The 23835-nt window shown below is 48.4% G+C and overlaps 3 protein-coding genes across 3 annotated transcripts; 2 read left to right on the top strand and 1 right to left on the bottom strand.

Moving 5' to 3' along the window:
• Nucleotides 1-17: 17 nt before the first annotated feature.
• On the bottom strand, nt 18-4053 carry LOC120661865 (ADP-ribosylation factor-related protein 1-like). The gene is made up of 7 exons (XM_039940854.1): nt 3893-4053; nt 3432-3564; nt 3153-3293; nt 1458-1566; nt 1253-1314; nt 715-818; nt 18-573 (listed from the first exon to the last, which is right to left on the bottom strand). The coding sequence occupies exons 2-7, from the start codon at nt 3522-3524 to the stop codon at nt 471-473; spliced, it is 612 nt and encodes a 203-aa protein (XP_039796788.1). The 5' UTR covers nt 3525-3564; nt 3893-4053; the 3' UTR covers nt 18-470.
• A 2501-nt stretch (nt 4054-6554) lies between these two features.
• LOC120661866 (dolichyl-diphosphooligosaccharide--protein glycosyltransferase subunit 4A) lies at nt 6555-8596 on the top strand. Its single transcript, XM_039940855.1, has 2 exons — nt 6555-6720; nt 8254-8596. The coding sequence occupies exon 2, from the start codon at nt 8254-8256 to the stop codon at nt 8365-8367; it is 114 nt and encodes a 37-aa protein (XP_039796789.1). The 5' UTR covers nt 6555-6720; the 3' UTR covers nt 8368-8596.
• Nucleotides 8597-14263: 5667 nt separating this feature from the next.
• Nucleotides 14264-17878, top strand: LOC120661867 (cyclin-D2-2-like). Its single transcript, XM_039940856.1, has 6 exons — nt 14264-14780; nt 15092-15178; nt 16463-16561; nt 16646-16847; nt 16966-17090; nt 17189-17878. Exons 1-6 carry the CDS (start codon nt 14487-14489, stop codon nt 17432-17434), a joined length of 1053 nt encoding a protein of 350 aa, XP_039796790.1. The 5' UTR covers nt 14264-14486; the 3' UTR covers nt 17435-17878.
• The last annotated feature ends 5957 nt before the right edge of the window (nt 17879-23835 follow it).

The raw sequence follows: 23835 nt of genomic DNA on the forward strand, positions 1-23835 counted from the left end.
ATTTTGTAAAAGTAGCATTTCGCAGGAAACTTTAGGATTCATATAAAAATGTACAATGAAAATGACAGAATTTTGTACAAGGAAACACATCTCGTGATCGAAATCACGATGCATCTTTCTTTTGAAGAACATGACGAATGTACAAATCTTCTTTATGCTCCATTCTGTCACTTTCAATAGATCCAAACCAACAATCATATGAACATGAATCCCTACGACTTTTGATACGCATTTTTATGTGCTATGCAGATCAAGAAACTCAAGAGTCACCTCTGCCATCCTATAACTCCAAAACTGCGAGAGCAGCACAACCAAGAAATCTTTTCTGGGGTCACTCTGGGGTCTGACTTGAGAGGATGTGGCTCAATTGACCATGGAGAAAAGAGCAAGCGTAATTCATGGAATTCATATGAGCCATCCTCCTCAAATGCTTTGAACTCTAGAAAATCATGTGTAATAGCCTGAGTCTGTTAAATCTTCCCAGCTGCTTCTGTACGCATCCTCAGCAATTCAGTGCGTTTACTCCTCTCCATTTCTTCTACCAGCCAGTCAACACCATGTTTGATCCCTGTCCTGCAATGGAAGAGCAAGCTTTAAATCACACACGATATGCTTAAAGTGGCAAGTTTGATGATATCCTCAATATCCATCTTATAAAAAAGATGAGTCAACTGATAAATAAATTTGAAAATGACATGGAAATGCTCTGCTCACCCATCAAAAGCAGAACCAGCCTGGAACATGCATGGCCTCTCATCTAACTCTTTAACATGCAGATGTCTCGCCAATTCTTCCTCCGAGACAGCTGCTGGTGAATCCTGTTGACAGATCCACATAAATATCAGAATATAAGATTCATGAGGTAAACATATAATTTGCCACACGAATTTATATATCCCAAAAAGAACTGGGTAGGATTCCAGGAGACTAGGACTAATGCTGTCAGCTCTTTATCTTTCTCATGCTGTAACTGGAAGTCTTGTAACCAGAAGTTACAAAAAGGATATGATTACTTTATGTTTCTCAGTCTATAACCACAGTTTCAGATATACTGATTGGCCAGGCTATATACATCTGCATTGAAAATCTAGTTTACGCAAACTACATGTGGATGTGGATGATAACTAGTTTCCTAGAACTTCTCATTTCACATAACAAAATGTAGTTATCAACTACAAATAAAAGGATGGGTTTTAAAAGGTAATTGCTATGTAGTATACAAAGCATTCAAGATAACTGCGGGTAAACCAACCTGCTTATTTGCAAATATGAGTATTGGCGCTCCTTGCAGATCTTCATGGCGGAGAACTTTCTCTGAAATAAAAGTCCAGGTTACTGTTACCTAAAGTAATAGACTCTTGATCAAGAATATTGAAGCATGTGCTAGTAACTATGTACCAGAATACTAAGTACATGTACACAGTTATTTGCTGAATAAACAAATGGAAGCAACTTACCAAGAGAGGATTTGGCATCCTCAAATGATGCAGCAGCAGAAGAGTCGATAACATATATTACAGCATGTGCCTCCTCATAATATTTCTCCCATATTGTTCGTAGGCCAGGCTGTCAAAATATGTATTTGTGTAAGAATTTGAAATGACTAAGAGCAACTCCAACAGTCTATGTAAACTCGTTTTGTTCTGTAAAATTGAAAAAATTCTCTTAAAACAGAGTTCCAACAGGCTATCTATCCGCCTCGCTTCTCTATCCGGGTCGCTATTCCCCATCTTCCTCTAGCCATGTATACAAAGCTGCTCAGGCTCGCCATCAGCCTGTCGCGCACGCAGCAGCCCAGTTCCGACGCCTCCCTCGCGCTCCCGCGCCTTGCCGCCGTCACCCTCAATCTCTCCCACACGTCGCCGACGCGCTCGCGCGGTTCGCGAGCCGCCGCCACGCCGGCGGGGCCGCCCTCCCTTTCCTGCTTGCCGAGATCCACGATTTCTTCTCTTTTTGGCCCTGTCCCTCACGATTAGGCATGCACGTACATGGGGGCATGTATTTTTCCTCTAATTTCTCTTCATCTCTTGGCAACTCCGACGAGGGCATTCAGCTTAGTTGTTTGCATCCTCTCTAGCATGCGCACCGGCTCCGCCACCGCGGCGTCCAGCCGTCCATTGAGCTCAACAACGGTTGGTGCAGAAGGTGCAGGTGAGGTAGGATCCTCGGGCTGATCGGCGGCTGCGGAGGCGCCATTCTCGGCTGCGGAGCATGAGGGGCCGGAGCGGAGACGAGAGAAAGAAGTGGAAAGGAAGGGGATGACGGGTGGGACCAACGTGTCATTGTGTGTGGAAGAAGAGAGTTGAAGGAGCTATTGGGATTTGAAGAGTGAGAAATAGAGAGTTTGTTGGAGTAGGGAACTCAATTTAGACACGAATCTTTTTAGAGAGTCAAATTGAGAGTTAAATAGAGAGTAAAAAATGGCTAGACTGTTGGAGATGCTCTAAAGATAACATTGTCTGACCCATGCTTCTGAAATTATCACATGAACTCGATTTCTGCTTCTTGTTAGATAGTGAAGGTTAGGTCAGCACTTATTGACAACATATCCTTGGGTAATCAGAAACAACACCAATGGTGAGGTGTTGGTAAAGATCAATGCTCATGCTTTTAATGATGATGACAAGTCAATGAAGATGATTTTGCGCAACCAATTGGCACCAAGCAACAAATGCAGATGAAAATCTCTGCAGCATTGAGGTGCAAGCTTTTAATACACTACATTAAGATACGCGGAGTTTATCTATGTGGAGCAACATAAATAATACGATCACTACAGGCCCTTGTTGATTTTTTTTCCTTTTTTGTATGTGGAGTAGCATAAAAACATGATCACTACATTCCTTGGATCTTAAGCACATGCTTCAATATTCTAGAACTGTACCAGCCCACTGAAAAACCACATGTTTGAGCATACTGATTATATGGTAAAAGCTGGACTTCACTTGCTAAGTACATGATCCAGGCGTTTCTGTTTGAGAATTGCAACAAGTTCTATCACCAGACATTGTAATGCTAACTCAAATTAACTGACAACTTATTGACTGAACCCTAAAGTAATCAACTGCAACAGATGCTGAATGGAGAGGTTTCAATGACGAGATTGTCGGTGATGAACTTTTTGGTATGTAACTCTGCACGAGAAACCATACCTGACCTCCCAGGTCCCAGAAGACAAGCTTTACATTCGCATCTTCAATACGCCCAATATTAAGCCCAACTGTTGGAACAATACGATCATGCGGAAGACCTTCTCCCTTCAGGTAGATCGACTTCAACTTTTCTAGCAAGGTCTGCATAGTCATGTTTTAACCACAATCAAGTTTGACACAGATAAATACGAAATGAACTCGACCTTATAGTTCCAGCAGCCAGCACACAGCAAATGCAGGGATTTAAAGAAACACAGTTGCGATACACAAAAGTATTACCGTCTTCCCAGCCTTATGAACTCCAAGGATAAGCACATGGAACTCTGTCTTGCTGAAGACATGATTCCATAGGCCATAGAACAAGGAGAACATCGCTTTATGGTTCTGTCCTCCTCAATCAGCTGCCCACCGCCTGCAAAATCAACATCGGGTCACACATGAGTCCCAACCATCGATCCACAGACGCCTTCTCCTAAATCAACTCTGCAATTGATCATGTGCAGGCCAGGTGCCGGCGCCACCAAAGCGGCGAGCACTATGCCCGCTCAGAATATCCAACACATTTCCCTCCCATACTCGCACAAAAATTGACGACAAAGTGGGTGCACGGATCAGCTCAACCCCCACCCACCCACCCACCCACATCCCAGAAAGAAAATTTTGGATTCGAGGGTCACGGCAAAGAAGAATTCCACAGCAACAGACCAAGCGATCGGTCCGAGGAACTAGGGATTGCTTACCCAGGAACGAAGCGATCGACCCGATTCCAAGGTAGTGGCGTCCAGGGGAGGGGGGGTTTTCGCCGACGCGGGCAAGGTGGATGGGATCTGGATCGAGGTCGCGCCGTGTTCGCGGGGACGGAGGGCGGTGGCGAGCCGAGCCGTGCCAACGGGAGCCGGTTCCTTCCCGGTGGCTCGCAGAGAGAGGGTGGACCCGGTCGGTGTGGCTGGCGAATGGACCCGGTCTGCCGGTCAGGAGTCGAACCAAGCACGCTGCGTGTGGGCCCAGGTAACTTGATGGGATGATGACACTCGAGAATTCGCGGTTTTTTCTTTTTTATATTTAAAAAAATTAAAATTTCAAAAATATATGTCGGTTTTGGAAAATTTCAAAAATATACCCCGGTCGCCCTATGGGGGCGACAGAGCTCAAATGTATTTTTTTTTCTTCAAATTTGCAACGAAGTCCCTGGAGAAAAAAAAAAGGGGCCTGTCGCCCGTGGGGGGGGGCGACAGGCAGGGGCGACAGGCCAGTGGGCCCACCAGGGGGGCCGGTCGCCCCTCCTGCGGGCGACAGGGGGGGCCTGTCCCCCCCCCCCACGGGCGACCGGGTCAGCCTCCCATATAAGGCCCCCTCATTTCCTCCCCTCATTTCCTCCTCTCATTTGACCTCAAAAAATCCAAAAAAATCCAGAAAAAAGAGAGGGGTGAGAAGAAGGGAAGCGGCAAATTCCGCACTTGCGATCGACCGAGCGGCAGTAATACAGTGCTGTGAGTCTGCATGCACAGAGATGCATCAAGTAGTGAAATTATGACGATTAGGCCGGTGCCCTGCAGTGTTCCGGGCGATGGGATATGTCGGGGCAGTGCAATAATCACGAGTGAGCGCTGTAGAGCGTGCAAGTGCTGAAGTCATGAGCAGTGAGACGTCGTGTCGTTGTTTAAAGTGGGAGGAGTGAGCGGTGTTGAGCGTGCGAGGGTACAAATCAAGAGCAACGAGAGGTCGTGTCCGTGTTTAAAGTGGTACGAGTGAGCGCTGTGGAGCGTGCGAATACGATAGGCTTTTCATGTTCATTTACACTCCACACTCCGGTTATCAGACCTTTGTGCGCCTATAAATACTCACCAGTTTGTGAACTCCCAGCACCACTCAAACACCAAAGTTTATTGTATACCCAATGTCTGGAGGTGGGTCTAGCGGGAAGAATTACTATGGTTTTGGGAAAGGAAAAGGGGGAAGAAAGGGAGACCCCATAATATGGGAGGGGCCTCTTGGACCTGATTCCTTTCCGGAACCAGTGTTTGAGTTTCCGCCACAGCACAAGAGTGAATTTACCAATGAAACTCCTCTTCGACAATACGATAACCGTAGAGAACCGTGGCCAAAATGCAGACATGGTGAGGACTGCTTAGTGCAGATGTGCACCGACGGGATGGATGACGGTCGGCGTTTCTTTAAATGTCCACACGCATGGGTAATACTTGGTTGTTTCATTTCTTTATCTTCAAGGAGACACCTTACCTGGAATTTGTTTTGCAGTCTTCCGATGCTCCAGAAAACTGTGGTTTTACTAGGTGGGTAGATCCTGCACCAATTGATTCTGTTTAGGAGTTCATCGAGTACCTCCAGATAAAGATCTTTGATCTGGAATGTAAGGTGAACCATTATGAGGAAGTGAGCGAGGCTAACAAAGACGACGAAGTTGATGATACCAGCAATGCAGCCGGTTCACAGGATGAACCATGCACTATTCCTTACTGCAACTGCCATTATCACAAGAAGAAGGGCAATGCGCCTCCGGCACCACCGCCTGCACCACCTGCAATGGGTGGATACTGCGGAGAAGGCTCAACACAGTTTGCTACGTGGGGGTACGGCTACTAGGACTACCCTAGTGCTAGTGACATGCTGCATCATTGTGTTTATTCTGTTTTTTTTAAATTACCTAAGGCATGTTAGGTTAGTCCGGAATCTGTTTACCGTAGTTTGCAACGGGTTCTGACATGCCACTGCATGTGTGATGTGTGTTTCATTATCGTTGTATTATGATGTAAAATTTGGTGGTTCACATTATTACTTCTCGTCACCCCTCTTTTTTTTTTCTGAATTTTTAGTCTCAAATGACAAAGGGAATGGCGGCGAATGGTGGCCAGGGTTTAAGCAATAACGGAAGCAGCAGCAATTAGTGGATTCATGTTGAGTTCCTCGTGTCAAAAAAAAAGAAATGGTTAAGGATAAAATCAACCAAGAAATTATTACTTCGAACTTCTAAACTCTATTGGTAGAAGTAACTAATAAGTACAAATAAATGATAATCGAAATCGTCCGAATTGCTTCGAGATCTTGTTTTTAGTTTCTAATCATTATAGATTTGTGAAATCTGCATCTACCAGACATCCGCGCTGACAAAAAAGTTTATAGTTCGAAATCACATGAAAAGTAGTTTCTCTAGTGTCATTCTTTAGAGGCCGCATCGCCCACCAAAATTGACATCCGACACCTTTCGTAAATTTCATGATAATTCGAACTCGATTTCCAAATCCTTCTGCAAATATATCACAATAAATCTTCGGACGCCGAGAATTCCATGATACTCTTCTGGCCCATACGACTCGATGATATGATAGATCAGGCCCAATAAACCCTGTCTAGCCCAGTGGGCCTAACGCTTCCTTTCTTTGGCTCTTCTTCCTCGCACGAGACTCCCCCGAGTCTGTCTTCGCTGCCTCGCTGGTCTTCTCGTCTCGCCACACCACGCTCTCGGCAAGGAGCGGCTGCGACACAGCAGGCGAGTGGGAGAGGCAAGGCGGCGCGGCGAGCGACCCAGGAGATCTGCGCGGCGGTCAAGGTGAGCCTCTTTGTCTCTCTCCTCTCCACCCAGACGGCCTAGGGGGGCTAGACCGATCTGTTCTGTTCGTGCGGGGAACAGGGAACCCGAGTACTTCTGGCTTTTCAGTTCCTGCTCGATTGCCACCTGTGTGATTTAACGCTCGTCATTCAGTAGATTTACTCGAATTTCGTTGGATCGGTGTTGTGGGTTCCGCCGAATCGCGAAGGACAACGCGTCGCGTTGATGAGATCTCGCGACCGGTACTTTCGCTTGTGCAGAGGAATCGTGAGATCTAGTGCGATATGGTTCAGGAATCTGTTTTTTGTCGCAGTAAAAGCAACCGGTGGGGGTTCATTTAGGTTAGATCGTTGGGGTTTTCATTGATGTATGCTTGATTAGTATAATTTTGTGTGGAATGCTGTACAAGTCCCTGACGGAGGCTAAGTTTGCGCGCGGTCATGATTGTTGCTTAGCCAGTTGCCGTGTGCACGAGTAGGTTTTGGAGATAAAGATTTATGTGATTATCCAATTTACATTAACAAAACGTTGTGCAAGTCCCCTACAATATTGATTTCGAAATCCAGTTGACGTGTTAGATCCTAGTAATTCTACAATGCTTATGACTAGTAGTAGTAGGCTGTAGTGAGATGTGATTGAAAAATACATGTTTCATTGATCATGAATGCTGAGCTCACTAGTCCTGTGGTAGTGCTGAAAGTTTCTCTGGGTATTACTCACTCTTCATACTCCTGATATCATAATCCATAGTAGCATATATTGATTAACACCATGGTGAGTAATATGCTAGTTTAGTTGCAGTATGCTCTGCACAGTCTATATCATGGCCATCCTTTTCTTAATCATGGTCTACCACTAGAAGGTTAGGGTGTACGGAGTATTCATCTATCTGTTGTGTTATGCTATCCCGGCGCTGAACTACTAGAAGCTGGGGACACCTTTGTCATCTCCTTAAAAATGTTCAAGAAAACACTAGGCGCTAGCCTATTGACTAGCGCCTATGAAGGTTAAACATAGATTAAACATAGACGTTAGGCGTCCGTTCATCATTTCATCTCGATTAAATGATGTTTAATAACGTTTTTTTGACCTTGCCTTACATGGATGAACCAGTTCATATATTAATTCGATTGCATTCCTCAAGCAATACATATCATTACAAAGCTCCATGTTACTGTGATGCTAGCTTGATGTACCTCAATTCCTCATCTATTTAGATGTAGTTAGATATGTTTGAGCCTTCACAGCTCGTTCGAGTTGTTCGGTTCAGGGGATGGTTAATTAAGCAGTGGACTTGATATGTTTAATTTTGATGACTTCTTTTATGAAAATCAATGAGTAGCCAGTATGTCACTCCTTTTAGGAATCGTGCGCAGCTCGTTTATAACCTCTGTCTGTATCTTGTGTTCATCACATTACTTTGCAATATGCTTCTGTCAAGTGATAATTCTGACTGTGCATAACTTCTCAAAAAATGCGTGAATTACCTGTCCTCAGATATTAACCAAAATTTGTTCGCCATGTTTATTGCAGATGTTTGACGACCAAGACCTGGGCTTCTTTGCCAATTTCCTGGGCATCTTCATCTTTGTCTTGGTTATTGCATACCACTTCGTGATGGCAGACCCGAAGTACGAAGGAAACTGATGCCCGTTTGTTGCGCAAGGAAATCTTATGTTCTGCAGATCCAAATAGGGCCATACTATTTAGTTAATGATAGCGAGCTTTTGACATTTGTTGAGTGCATATTGTGGAAGCTGGATATGCAGCCCCTGGCATTTTGATGTTACCCGTGTCTTAATCTTATGAACTAGTAAATCCTGAAATTTTCAAAAGATTATTCTGAGGCCTACCGTTGGCTTCTTGTTTGTGGGTATTTTGTCGTGCTTTTATGCCGCTTGGTTCATGCTTGCCAGATTGCTATCAGATTTTCCTTTGCTTTCCTGTTTATTAGGCTGTTTAGTATCTTGTTAGCATGTTAGGATACTGGAGAAACATAAGACTGCACTGGAAACAGATCTCAATCGTTTGCACAAGGGATTTTCAGGCACTAAATGTAGGGACTGATATAGTGGCTGTCTACTGGTCATTTTATGCAAGGTTTTACAGCTGAATGCAAGTTTTGCAGGTACCTTGGAGTTTTCTCTGCGCAAGCAGCAAATCAGCACGGGTTGAACAGTAATAGCACGGCATCGCTGGCTATCCCGTCTTGGCGACGCGCCGTACGTGGTGGTGAAGACCGGCGTGGAAGCGGCGGAGGAGATGCTCCGGCAGGGCGCCGCCGTCGTGCACCGCGTCGACGAGCTCTTCTGGGGAGGGTGACGACGGCACCGCCGGCGATTCGGGCCGGCGACCCTACTGGCAATGCCCGACCCTTTTACGGACGACCCGTGATCAGGGCGTCGCCGAGCACCACGAGAGAGAGATACGGGAGCTGAAGTTCATTCGGGTTCAGAGGCAAAGAGTTCAGCCATCCGGAGTAGAAATTTTCAAGAGAAAAATGTGTGGCGTACATGCAGGCATGCAGCTTTGCGAGCCCAACCCATGAGTCGAAAGAGTAGGCCCAGCCCAACAGAGCCAGGCCATGTACCATGTACGGCGACCGGAACGCGATCCACAGCCGGTGTCGCGCGACACGCCGCCACGCCGGGAACCGGGGGTGGGGGACGAGTACCCGACGGAGGTGGTGGTCGCCAGCCGGTTAGCGACTGGGTGCGCGTGCGCAGCTGGTGTGTCGTGTCGTGCGTGGTTCTCGTGACAGCGAGGCAGCAGCAAGAGCTCGGCCTCGGCCACGTCGGTTGCCATTGCCAGCGCCATGGCCGGACGGCCGTAGCAGCGCGTGGAGGTGGAGGAACGAAGGCCGGGCCAAGATTGATGGCAAAATCAAGTATCAACCGTCAACCAGGCACACATCTTGTGATCATGCGCCGCAGGTGAATGCCACGACGATCCGCCCCGCCAGAGCCCAACTGCCCAAGTGAATGCCATGGCGACGCCCCGCCGTGCGTCGCTTTCGCGACCAACCGACCCAGCATTTTTTTTCCTTCCACAACGGGGGGAAGAAAAAAAAGAGGAACAAGGTGCGCTTTGGCACGCATGCGGGAAAGGAAGGGAAAGGAGACAGAGCCTCGCGCGTCTACGGGCCGTAGGCACTTCGTGCCCGTCGCGGTGGCCACCTTTGCCGGGGGGAGTTATTCCTCCGTGCACTTCTCTAGGAGCTGAGCTTTAAGGGCAAGCACAATGGCTAGACGGCTACCGTCTGCATGTGTCTAGAATACCGTACGCAGACGACAAAACAGATAACTTGTACAATGGTGTGTCTGTGTGGCTGTCTACAAGTTATTAAATACATGCCTAGATATATGAAATGTGGCGATCAAACATGTGAAATGGATCTTTGTGTATTATTTTGTGGCATACAAGAAGAAAGAATCATTTGTGGATGTAAATAAATTATTTGTGCAACCTGTTTATATTCACTAACTGACCACATTGACACAGGCTGAATTGTAAAAATAGCTAGGGACTCAATTGTAAAAATACATGGAAATATCTCACCTGGCTTGCTTTGCTCGGGTCTCTCTCGACCACTGTTTTTTCTCTCCAGCGGCTCTCTGCTCGTCACCAGCCGCCCCGCCAGGGGCTCCCGTTGACTCTCTCCTTTCTCTCTTTCTCGTATCTGCTCTCGATCTGGGCACGGTGGCCGGCAGCAAGGCACGGGGGACAGACGTTCGGCGGATCGGCTTGAGTGTCACGACGTCTAGTGGCCGGTGAGATGCAGCATCTAGCGACCGTGCGGGCGGCAGGCTTGGCTCGGGCGGCCAGGGATGGCTTCTCCGGTGAATGGCGGGTCGAGAGGCGGGAGGCTAGTAAGGTACGTGAGATCGTGATGGTCCTCCACGCCTGAGGAATTGTACCGAGACGGTCGGCCCTCGGCGAATTTGGCAGGAGGCTAGAGCTCGCCTTGGCAATGGCGGCGGCGCTCTGGCGGGCGGGCGCAGGCGGCGCAGCTCGGCACAGCGTGGGTGGAGCACCGGATCGAAGCCGTCGTCGCCCACTCGCAGCAGCCCATTACAACGCGCGACGCGCCGTTGCTAATCTCTCGGAGCACGAGCCCGTGCCGTCGTCGCACGAGACGACGGCATCGGCCGTCTCCTCGCTAAACCGTCTCGTTAATCGTGAAAAACCGTATATAGACGACGTAATTAATGGCGTTGTACATGCCCTAAGGATCCTACCTAGCTAGGCACGGCGTTCCTGCTGCTCTACATTGCTCGGCGTCTTGGCTTTACTGGGCAATGGCATTGATGGTTTTGGGGAAGTCAGCAATTCAGTCATCCATCTGTCGTACTACTATTAGCTCTTGATTTTCGTTTTGCTGTTTTTTTTTTTCTGTTGTGGCATGTGGGAAATGGAACAAAATCTAGAAGAGGGCATTGCACTCATTGTTGTGAGTAGTCATTGTGATCTCCCAACCAAATGTAGTTTTCGAACATGTTTTTTTAATGAACAAAACTACTATACGGTCCATATTATTGCCTTCTCTAGCATTGGATTCTAGTCCTAGAAAAATGCTTTGTTGTTGATGATTTAATGCCACGTTACTTTTTGAGGGGGAAAAAAAAGGAAGAAACGTAGTCACACGTAACGTTGACGCATAGTCTCATACCGTACGTCCACAAAAAAAAGATGTTTTGTTTTGTCTATCGTGATCGATTTCTCCTTATAAAGATATACGCTCAACGTCCAACAACAATTCTGTTGAACCGTATGTTATGCTATTCATTTAAAGGAGACTATACTGGATGTCATATCGGCTTCACATATTTTCATCGGCATTTGTTTGACTAAAAATTAAAAATCTGATTCCAAGTTAGATCAATCTGAGTAGAAGTGCCATCGTATAGATAACCGAGCTAAATGAGTGTTATTATCATAACATTTCTCACTCTTTTATCGTGTCAGTAAATTTAATACTCATAACACTCTCATTAAAATTAGCTTTATACAAAGATCGGCATCCTATGGTTTACTACGGATATGGCGGAGGGTTTTGCGTGCACCTTGTGCAAATCTGTGGTCTGTGGACACGGGCTGTGGGGGGGGGGGGGGGGGGGGGGGGGGGTGCGAAGCAAATAGTCAAGCTCACAATCTGCAGCTAAACACAGGGTGCGGATTATTGCCTAATCATTTTCACTAGAAAGGCCGCGCTGCGCGAGACCTGATTTTTACCTTTTAATTGTATTATATGAAACTTTGGGTGTGTTTAGTTTCTAAATTTTTCTCTACAGTACCCGTCACATCAAATTTTCGAACACATGCATGGAGCATTAAATATAGTTGGAAAAAATAACTAATTACACAGTCTAACTGATTCCTACGAGATGAATCTAATGATGTTAATTAATCTATGATTGAATATTAATTGTCAAGTAACAACAAAACGTGCTACAATATCCAAACTCAAATTTTTTCACCAATTAAACACCCCCTTTATGTGATACATGGAAGAAAAATGCACTTAGGTTGTTATATTTTTTATTTTTTAAGTCCGACATATGCGAGACGATTAGGTATATTCCATTTATTATGAAGGTTCGTACGGAACTCATTATAGAATTGTTTCCAATAAAAATGGTTTGCTTCTGCATATCGAAACCAAAAATTAATCTTGCGGATACATAAAATTTGGAAGAACCATGGTGGGGACCTCCAATGGCTTGCTTGCGGTAATATCTCTGGTGTTAATTTTGTGGATTGGGAGCTAATCATCCGTAAACAGTAACATTTGTATTAATGATGCATGTTTAAATGTTCTTAATACTTTTTACTTGCATCGTCAATTGATTTCAGATTTGCACATCAGTTGTAGCTCTTTGAACCAGCTGCAAGATACTTCAACTAATGCACGTTTTTTGCAAGTTAGCTGGCCAAAACGTGCTGCCTCAATTTTTTTTGCGAAGGACTTGCTGCTTCATGTTGATCACACTGAATTCACTTAATTCAGGAGTAGTACTGTGAAAGTACTGTTTCATAAATTGTGTATCAAAGCACCAGAAAATCAAATTAGCCCCCGGGTACGGGTGCCCCGTGTATACAAACGGGAGCGTTGGTTCCAAGATTCGGAAAAGGACATTCAATTTATTATATCAAATTAGTACTCTCTCCGTCCCAAAAAGAATGTAAATCTCATTTTTCGAGAAATCAAATAATTTCAACTTTGATCGAATTTATATAAAATAGTACTAATATATATATATATATATTACAATATAAGTATCTTAAGATTAACCATATAATATATTTATATACTATATCAATTCGGAGACACGAATGTTAGTAATTTTTTTTATAAATAAGTAGGCATTGTCACCTCTGCTTCCGAAAGATCTAGAGCAAATACGATTCAAGTAGACTCCCATAGCTTCTGACGCCGCTTCTCTCTCTCATTTCATCCCCTTCTTGGTTGTGTTACAAAAGGATGGGATGATTCAATTTGCTTGTGATCCAAGGTAGGACCAATAGATGATGCATTGTCGATTTGTTTCTCCGTGTCATGCTCTCTTATTTTCTTTGCTTTATGTTGTCTTCGTCTTCCTCCTCCCCTCCACAGCAAGTTGAGCAGCTAGATATTCATGGAGGGGCCGTGAGGCGGCCAAATGCCTAGGCGCAGTGACGCTGCTGGCCGGCGGCCGCCGTGCGCGGGGCTAGTGCCGGTGGCTGCCACGGTGGGGCCGAGTGCGTAGGAGCTCGCCGGAGCTCGCACCGACGGCCGCGCGCCGGAGCTTGCCAGACCTCGCGCCGGCGGCCGAGCACAGGAGCTCGCTGGAGCTCGCGTTGGCAGCCACGCGCCGACAACCGTGCGCAGGAGCTCCCCGGGAGGTGCTGCGGTCGCGAGCGCCGCCTGCTTGGCGAACGGTCTCCGAGCTTGGCGGCCTCCCTCCGCGGCGGTGAGCTGTAGCTCCATTGGCTCTCCGCTGAGCACGGGCGGCGTCGACCTCCGCCCTTCCGCACACGGCGGCGGCGAGCCTTCCCCTCTTTCCCTCCCCTTTTCCCTTGCAGTTGGAGCTCTGGCGTTGCGGCTCGGGCGGCGGCGGAGCGCGGCGCGGGCGCAGCGAGCTGTGGCGCCGTCCAGCGGCGGCGAGGAGCCGGCGGGGGCTGGCCTCGTCTGCCTTGCGCCCCTCCCCTCCCTCGGTCCTTGCGCACTCTCTCTCCGCGGTGCCGCGGTGGATCCGGTGCCAGCGAGTTGGAGCTCGGACCGGCAGCGGGCGGGGTCTCGCGGCGCACGGGCGGCGGCGGCCCGCTCGCGGGGTGTGCGGCGGTGGCCGGCGCATGGTGGCCGGCGGGAGGCGTGGCGGTCCGGCGGCGCATGGTGGCCGTTCGATGGCTTGATCTGACGGACGTCTTTTTTTCGGGTGATGTGGCACGTTCTGGTGACAGGGAATTGACCGTGCCCGGATGCGCTTTCGTGTTACGGAGATTTCTCTCAGCCATTAAAACCACACCGCTATAAAATGACCCAAACCCCCCTTCCCCTTCTCTTCTTCCCCAGGGGATCTCTCGTCCTCTCTCTCTCTCTTTGCCTTTCCCTTTCCCTTTGCCATTTCCCAAGACACACGCCGAGGGAAGGGAGGGAGAGAGAGAGAGAGGGGCCTTCCTCTTCTTTATCCAAGGAGACCAGTTCTTGCTGTACCAAGTACTACTAGTACTACTCGAGCAGGAGGAGGTCGCTGTTTGCTGCGATCTTGATTGATTGATTGATTGAGATGGGCATCCTCTGCTTCGGCGCTTCCTCCGCCCTGCTCTGCGGGGAGGACAGGAGCAGCATCCTCGGCCTGGGCTCCTGCGACGGCGGCGACGACGAGCTTGTGGAGGAGGGGAGTGGCCTCGATTTCTTTGACGACGCCGGCGCCGTGTTCCCGGTGGACAGCGATGAGGCCGTGCGGGCGCTGATGGAGAAGGAGACGGACCACATGCCTCTGGAGGGCTATGCGGAGAGGCTGGAGCACGCCGGATTGGAGTCATCTTGGAGGAGAGACGCCATGGATTGGATTTGCAAGGTGAAATAAAATAAGAAACACAAAATCTCAGAGTTTATTAGTATATCACTAGTTCTTGCATTTCGTTCCCTTTTCTCCGGTGGACAAATTGATTGATTTTAGGAAGGTGGTTGCATGCTTGCATTATCTCTTTTGACTTTGCGCGAACCTCATTTTTGGCTGCGTATCCTGCATCCTGTGGTCTACTGCCGAATCGACCACCACGAGATAGCAATGAGCCTGCCACCCCCTTGGCCCTTTTATCTAGAAATTTTTGTTTTAAGTAGAAACTGACGAGCTGTTGATCTTGTCTTCTCACATGTGGGCTGCAGGTCCATTCCTACTACAACTTTGGACCACTCAGTCTTTACCTCGCTGTGAATTACCTGGATAGATTCCTCTCCTCGTATAATCTCCCAGTAAGAATCTGAAGCTATACATTTGGTTGGTTCCTTACTGAGTCCAGTTAATCGGGGTTTTTACATTTTTACCATTATAACGGATGACACTCATCAAATTATCACTCTTATAATGGCACCTACAACTATACCAGTGGAGGAAAGTTTGAGTTACATTTTTACCACATTTGCTGACGTGGCACGCCACGCCAGCCCCACGCACTGGCGCCTTGTCAGCAAACTCGGGTGAAATGTCCTCGTTGCCCCCTGATCTGCTCCTCTCTCTCCCTTCTCTGACAGCTGGGTACCGTAGCTCAACTCACTTCCATGTGGGCCCCACATGGAAGTTCCGTCTCCTACCTCCAGCACCTGAAGACCGACGACCAATGGCCGCTTGAAGCCTGGGCCAACGAACTTCGGAGAGCGAGTCCCAACACCGGCATGGTGGAGAGCTCGTCGAACTCGCAAATCGCGATTGGCTCCGGCCATCCCGGCTGCGGCCGTCGCGGATCCCGCGCCCGCAAGCGCGGCGTCGCCCCCGATCCCGACCTGTCTGTGCCGCCGCGTACCCGTGCACCAGCCGCAGCGCGGGCACCAACGCCACCCCGTACAGGATCCCGCACGCCTCTAGCACGTCCCGCCGCTGCCGGTGTCGCGCGCCATCGCCGCCGCGGCGTCCCGCGTCGAGGCCCCGCTCGCGACCGCGCCCGGCACGGACCGCAGCCTACGGAGGCAAGCAAGTCGTCGGTCATGTGTGGCGGCAACAAATACCCCCAGGACAAGGGGTCGCACACCGCGAGGTCCGAGGACAAGCGCCCCTGCCCCCTGCTCCCTAATAGTGACAAAGCGCTTGCAGTAGAGGACAAGGCCATCTCGGACATCGCACGGCCACCTGCACCACCTGATGAAGCTCGCCGGCCCGGGCTTCAGGCGGCCATTGGCCCTCGGTCTTCATGCGCCAAAGGTAGGAGACAGAACTTACATGTGCGGTCCACATGGAAGTGAGATGAGCTGCGGGACCCATCCGTCAGAGGGGGAGAGATGATCAGATCAGGGACAAAGAGGACATTTCACCTGAGCCTGCTGACAGGGCGCCTGCGTGTGAGACTAGTGTGGCGTGCCACATCAGCAAATGTGGTAAAATTGTAACTCAAACCTCTCTCTGCTGGTATAGTTGTAGGTGCCATTTTAAGAGTGATAATCTGATGAGTGCCATCCATTATAATGGTAAAAATGTAAATACCCCCAGTTAATCTCTCGCTGATGGATGCGGTGTTTCTATTTTGTTTGTGCTTGTTGTTGTAGCATGACCAGCCTTGGATGAAACAGTTGCTGTCAGTTGCTTGCCTATCTCTTGCTGTCAAGATGGAGGAGACCGTGGTCCCTCTTCCTCTGGACCTGCAAGTGAGAAATTACAGCATTGTGCTAACAAATAATTGTTCAGTGGTCGGTTGATGAAATTGTTAAAATGTGATTGCTGTACCATAGGTCTGCGTTGAGAAGTTTGAGTTTGAAGCAAGGACTATTGGGAGGATGGAGCTCCATGTCCTGACCACCCTAAAATGGAGAATGCAAGCTGTGACCCCGTTCACTTACATCAGCTACTTCCTGGATAAGTTCAGTGAAGGGAAGCCGCCGAGTTTTGCACTGGCCTCACAGTGCGCCAAGATCATAGTTGGCACTCTCAAAGGTTTGATTGACCTTAGCCATGTTACTTGATCATCTGATGGATTCGTTTTCCTGCATTTCCATTGACAGGATGTTTCGGTGTTCTGACTAGAATATCTGTGTGGTATATGGGTTTGCAGGCTCTACATTCTTGTCATTCAGACCATCTGAGATTGCTGCAGCGGCGGCGCTAGCAGCGGTTTCTTCAAATCAGGTTGTTGGCTTTGGGAGTGTTCTTTCAGCATCTGAAATCCCTGTAAATAAGGTGAGTTTCTCTTACCATGTGCAAAGACCAATCAATGCAACATTGCCATTTACACCGTTTCTCAAAGTGCAAAGCTTGCATCTTCTATTTCATTCCAGGAGATGATTGCTATATGCTATGAGCTAATGCAAGAGCGGGTATTGGTGAAGGAGAGAGTTCACATTAATGGAAGCCCTTCAGTGCCACAGAGCCCGATTGGTGTGCTGGATGCAGCATGCTTCAGCTTTAGGTGCGAAGATGATGCAATACTAGGATCGTCACAGTCAAACATCAGTAGTAACAACAACAATCAGGCTTCTACTCCAGCTTCCAAGAGGAGAAGGCTAAGCAGTTCACCAACCTGATCATATACCGTACATATATCCGTTTTCAGCATCGCATTGGGGGCTTATTTAAGCTGTGATCATTTTAACCTCAGAGCCCATCAGGGTAGGAAGTACTGGTGCAGAAGGATCCAGTGAAGCATTGTAACAAGCCTCTGGCATTAATAAGTTAGTACCGACTTCTTGATCTATGAGAAGAAAGAGGTGAGGAGGAAGCTTCTTCCTCTAGCAATTTTGTAATTCCCTACCTCACCTTCCTCTTTGTTTTATTCAAATTTTTTTCACCATCCGAAGGCATTTGCGGGAAGATCTTTGTGGATATGAGATTGGAGATGTGAGGATGAGAGAGAGAAATCAACAAAAAAATATTTTAATTTTTGTTGTTCCTATGTTCTTTGCTAATATATATTTGAAGTAACTTTTGAGAACTGCTGCCATTCTAGAAAAATTGTGTTGATTCTTCAATGCAGTCTCTTGTGTCTGGGTTTGTACGAGTGCTTGTCTGTGGTACTTGTCCGTGCATCGTATTTTTATGAAGTACAAATCTTGGCATGATTTTTCACAAAGAAAGACAAGCTTCTGTTTGATAGTGAGATGGAGAACAAGGGACAAAGCAAATGCCCCCCTTCTCCACAGAGAAAGAAGTCATTAGCGGTCGGTCATGGCTATGAACAGCAATGTTGACTTGTACCTAGAACAAATGATCAAATCATGCCCAACCATGTTCTTATCTGAGGTTTTTGTCCCTTTCCTCTGAACAACATTGCAAACATACAATAGAAAAGCATTATCATGTGATGAACTTCCAGGATTACACCTGGAGTCTTGGCAAATATCAAAATCAGTTATGTCATTCTCAATACTAATTAAATAAATGCTGAAGGGATCAATATTGGAGTACATCGTATGTGTTGATTCATCTCCATATGAAACTGAAAACATCATTGTTCAGTCTAGAACACTGATATCTTGTCGTCACATTTGCTAACAAAAGTGCTGGGGGTAGCTAGATTGACTCAATAAATTCACCTCAAAAGGTTGGTGAAAAGCCTGCATTGGAAATTAATTGGAGCCTGTAGCTCTTTTTTCATATGGGGAGGACAGTGTCTGGAGCCAACCCCTGGACTGGGAGCGAGCTGTTCAAGGAAGTGGATGGGTCGAGTAGTAGAGCTGGCCGTTGAGGAGGCCGCTGGCCGGCAGGCGGCAGACTGCAGCTGCAGCCATGGCTACTCCACTGCTTTTACATGCAAGGTTCTGTGGGGTTCCTCAGCCTTACACCTGCAATGGTCTCGGTGCTGCGGGCCAGCGATTAAAATGGCTGCATGTTTCTCATGAAGGTGTTAGTCCTGACACTGGCCAGGTACAGAGACTAATAGACTAATAGAACTGAAATAAGAATGGAATGGCTACAAGTACCTCACTAATACAAATAAGTTGATGATTTGTACTTCCATTCAGACATGCTTTTGCACATTGCAGTACAGCACATTGCACATTGCACATTGCAGTGCAGTGAGCAAGCCATGGAAAGTGCTAGTTAAAGAGGAATCTCTAAACAGTGGCAGGTGCTTATCGACAATTAACGGCGCCTGTACTTCTGGAATCTTGTACTATGTTTATATACTTGTGTGTATTACAATCAGACAAACACGCGATGACGGAATGTTTTCGTTAGGTTCGTGTTCCTTGTTGGCACATTTTTTGAATGTAGAAAGTTTTTTTTGCACATTTTTTGAATGTAGAAAGTTTTTTTTCTTCTTCTAAAGAGTCCCAAAACATGACGTTGAAGAGGACCAAAGGCAGTAGGCATCTTTGAATCAAACGCATCTTTTCTGCTGGCAACATGCCCCTGGTGATATACTCACGGCAACATCGACCAACACCAACCAAATCGTCGAAACCTTACGCCGGATCGTGTTCGGCAGTTTGTACGGACTTGTGAGCTAACTGCACACACTAGCAAGCTGAGTGGGTTTTGCATTTTGTTTAGCACATCCTCATCATCATTAGCATGTTGCCAGGCCGGTGATCGGGGTATTGGCTCCGTTTGATTTTGTAGCGCGCTAGTAAATAGTGACACTTTGACCGTTTATTACGGTGTCAAACAAAATCAGTTTACAAAAACAACTCCAGAACCCCGCGCTAGTGACCCTGAAGAATCTAATGAGGTCTTTGACCGCGCGATTAGAGGATGATACTGTAGCATCATGTAGCAAATCATCGATTAATTACCGTCATTAGATTCGTCGCGAAAAGTTACACCCATCCCTAATTTTTTTTTTGCAAATAGACTACATTCAATCCTTCATGCGGGAAAGCTCTTCTAGCGCGCATCCAAACAAAACCATTGATGCATCCACAAGTGAGTTATAACTGATCGGCTTAGTCAATGCACTGGACAAAGACCCTAGGATTCTCTTACACGTACAGATACAACAAGGCAGAAAGAGAACAAGAGGCGTATCGGCGTATCCTCTTGTCTCGCGGACCTTTTCTTTTCTTGCTTGCAGGGGCCGGGTGGTCCTCTCTGAAATCTGAATGGCTCCGGGCTCCAAGATTCAGAACATGTAGCCAATAAGCTAGCTCTATGTGGCTTTCAAGGAGCAGCCACGTACATCCTTTCTGTTTCTTCTGCCCATTATTATCTCCCCGAAGAAATGATCTTCACATGCCATTGTACCCATTTGAACCAGAGTAAAATTAAATTAGCCTCAATGTCACGTATAGGGGAATGCAAATTGGTGATCCTTAGATGCACCTCCAACCCTCTTTAATTTAAAATTTTATACTAAATTTTCAAAATGAGATATGATTTTAGAAAAAGTAATACAAAATTTTGAACTAAATAGGATTGAATGCTCCAGATGATTTGTTAGAAATTTGTTATTTTTATATCTCGCAAACGAAGTCTAGTTTGGACAAGATATTTTACAAAGTTGTGTATTATCATATCATCTACATGTGTGATTTTTTCGATGAATTTAAACGACTTTTTTGCCGTGGTTTACACGAGTTTTCACGAAATTGCGGTTTGCACCAGATACGTTGCCAAATAGTAAGTTCCAGATGCCGCAAGGATTCGATCATGAGAATGGGCGTTAAGCAGGCTAAAGGTAAAAAGCCGGCCGGCACGGCGGCTCTGGCTGGCCAGCAAAGACGGCGTTTGGCCGCGCTCGCCGCGACGGATATGTGTCGACGGGGACGTGTCGCGTACGTGCCCAGCAGGACAGGAGGAGGAGGGCGAGGCCAACGCACAAGCCTCCAACCCGGAAAAGCCTGTGTGTTCCCCTGGCATCACAGCTCACGCAGAGGCTACCGCCGAGCCGAGAGCAAGCAGAGTTCCTAGCGCCTCTCTGTCCCCGTGCGTCGCGCTCGCGCCACGCCGTGCGTGGCCTCGCAACCCTTTTCCTTTCGCAACGGACAAGAGTAGACCGCGCCGGGTGCGCACGCTGCACAGCTCAGACAGTAAACTACCGTGCGGCACATATTTACATTTACTGCACGAGTCGCGAGGCGGCGCAGGGGTTTGGTCGCGTTGGGGGTTGCCTTTTTGCGTTGCGCCGCGCCTCGGAGACCGGTGAAAGGAAGGGAGGGAGAGGAGGTCGGTAGGTGTCGACGTGCCCAAACCATACGCCGCTCGTCGCCTTTTGATGCAGCTGCCGCCTGCCGCCGAGCGCACGCCGCGGCGGCAGCGCGCGCGCGCTCTGCACGAGGAGATAGATCAGGGCGACGACGCGCGCGCGGCAAGCAATCATTGCGCTGCCCTTGTGGGCGAGCAGGGCAGGCAGCAGGACCCAGCGGCCACAAAGGAGAGCATGGCGTTCGCCGGGCGGGGCGCCGGCGCCGCGGTGGCCACCAGTTGGGTGCGGCGCCCGGGTTATTCGAGGGACCGAAAAAAAGCGACGAGAGGGGATGAATGGTAGCTAATTAAAAATTATTACAATCGAAAACTCGGTTTAAGATCCAAAGTATGCACCTAACGCTATCGTCCTAGGTAAAGTGTGGAGTAGCTATGGAGGAGCTACACTAGCACACGACAGCCCTAGGGAACAGCGAAAACAATCGCGGAAGCAAACGCGAAAAACGGCGCAAGATTCAGCACGGTATATATCACCGGTTGATCCGACGTACAAGACTTGAGCACATTGGTTTAACTGATGATACAGAGCCTGCAACACGATAAAACAGTGCACCGGTTAAACCGACAAAATCGACAATTTACACCGGTGCAGTTGTCCAGAGAAGCAGCAAAACAACGTAGTGAACACCGGTTAAACCGACATGCACAGTGAACACCTCGTTGGTTAAACCGATGCCCAGAATAGGACAGAACCCAGTTCCACTCACCGGTTAAATCGATGAGGGACAAAAATAACTCGTCGGTGCAATGGTTCAACACCCGGAGAAGCTGTCACGCAAACAAATACACCGAATGATCTGGCGTTATTGCATCGGTGCAACAGAGGAGCGTCGGATCAATTCGTCAAAAAATCCTAATAGCTGAAACCCCTACTCACCGGTTGATCCGACGTGTATATGTTTAAACACGTCGGTTCATCCGGTGATAGGGTGAATTCTGTCCGAGCACAGAAACAGATTTTTCAGCCCGCGACCTTTTGAAAAACTCGGTGATTGGAGGATCAAATCAAATCCAAAGAAGCTTAAAATTTGTAGGCACGATCACAAAGACCTTGTGAACATATCTACGGAAGGAATTGATGAATCACTCCATGATGCAGGAGGAATCGAGGAATTCCCGAGCCAGAACGGGGTTTTCTCAAGAACGCAAGAACGTCAATTCGAGGGAGCTTGTGAATCCTAGTGATCTTGCACTAATAGAAGCGGTTTGGATCCATCACAAAGAGCTCGTAAAGCCACCAAAATCTCGTGTATCAAAACTCGTCAAACCAAAAACGAAAATCATCACACGAGAGGAATACGACCCATGAATTTGACACAAGATCAAAACCCTAGAGGGCACAAGGATGGTAGGGCCTCCTTTCCCAATCAAATTCAATACAAGGTCTCAAAAATCCATCCCTAAGAGAGGAGAGGGAGGAAGAAGAGAGGAAGGGAGAGAGGCGACGGGGAAGAGGGCGTGCTCCTCTGGGCGCCAGAAGAAGAGAGGGAGAGAGAGAGGGAGGGCTGCCCACTCCCTAAATATCTCCCACTAACTCTAAACGCGAAAGGACTAAATTACCCCTAGAGCTGAAATTAAACTAGAAGGCCCGTAGGGGCAAAACCAGAAAAGATACAAGGACTCATCCGACGGCCGAGGTTCTTTCTTCGAATCGAAGTCTTCTCCGCGATGCCGCCACGTAGATGAAGATCCGGTCCGCGGTTTTGGAGGGTCCGCGAAACCCGGGTAGGTGGCCGGTTTTGAGAAAACCGCCAAAACTCCACGCGCGGGAAGATTCTCGCCTCCACGTCGTGGTCCTGGACACCGTTCCCGCCTCGGCCTTCTGACGGCCCTAGACGCCTCCCGACGCCCGTCACCTCCTCGTCCGCAGTGAGGCCCTAGACGCCGTCGACGCCCGTTCCTCCGCCAGTCCCGAGACCAACGCCTGTGCCTCCACGACTTGGCGTCTTCAACCGCCGTACGCCAGCTTCGTTTTGTGGCGCAAACCAAGAAACCCGCCTTCCGTCGGCGCTTGCGCCCTTAATCCAGGAGTGGATGCCACAGCTGCCGCCCGGCCTGAGCTCCGGTCATGGCTGCCCTTCAACGCCGTCCACCGCACAGTCCATTGGCCACAGCACCACCACGGCAGCTCTCCGTCGACACTTGACGCCCGTGTACCTGCAACCAAAGACCAAGCACACGATCACACCGCACGGTTGACAATTCACTCATCACAGCCAGGAGTGAGTACTGCTCATTCCTCATTATTGCTCGTGGCGCGGTTAATGCGGCGCAGCGGCCATGCGCCGGCGGCCGGCGCGTGCCGAGATCAGCCATCTGCTGGTCGTAGCCGAGGTCGAGCGATCGGGATCGGCTGAGAGCTGGCGCTCGTGAGGAGGGTAATGCCACGCAACCACCATCTATGGCTCGGCTGGCATTGCAATGCTTGGTGGGACGAGGCATTTTTCTAGCTGAACGAACTGGGGGCGATAGCTAGCAATGCTGGTGGCGATGCAGCTGTCCTGTGTTGGGTCCATTGCCAAGCAGCCCGATTTGGCATGTGCGGCTTTGCAAGGAGCTCGGGCCGCCACCGAACCAAGTCGATCATGGCGCCCGTGACACCGTGAAGGAGCGTAATACGGTGTGTACTACCCTACCCAGGAGCAAAGAACTGGGGACGGGGTCACCACCACATTTAGTGCTCGTGAGGGGTGGTAATGTGTCGCAGCCACCACCACCGATATGATGGAGCTGCTTGGATTTTGAGCATTTTGGGACCCTACCCAGTGTCCTGCATGCCGGC

Source organism: Panicum virgatum, chromosome 2N (genome assembly GCF_016808335.1).
Source record: "Panicum virgatum strain AP13 chromosome 2N, P.virgatum_v5, whole genome shotgun sequence".
NCBI lineage: Eukaryota > Viridiplantae > Streptophyta > Magnoliopsida > Poales > Poaceae > Panicum > Panicum virgatum.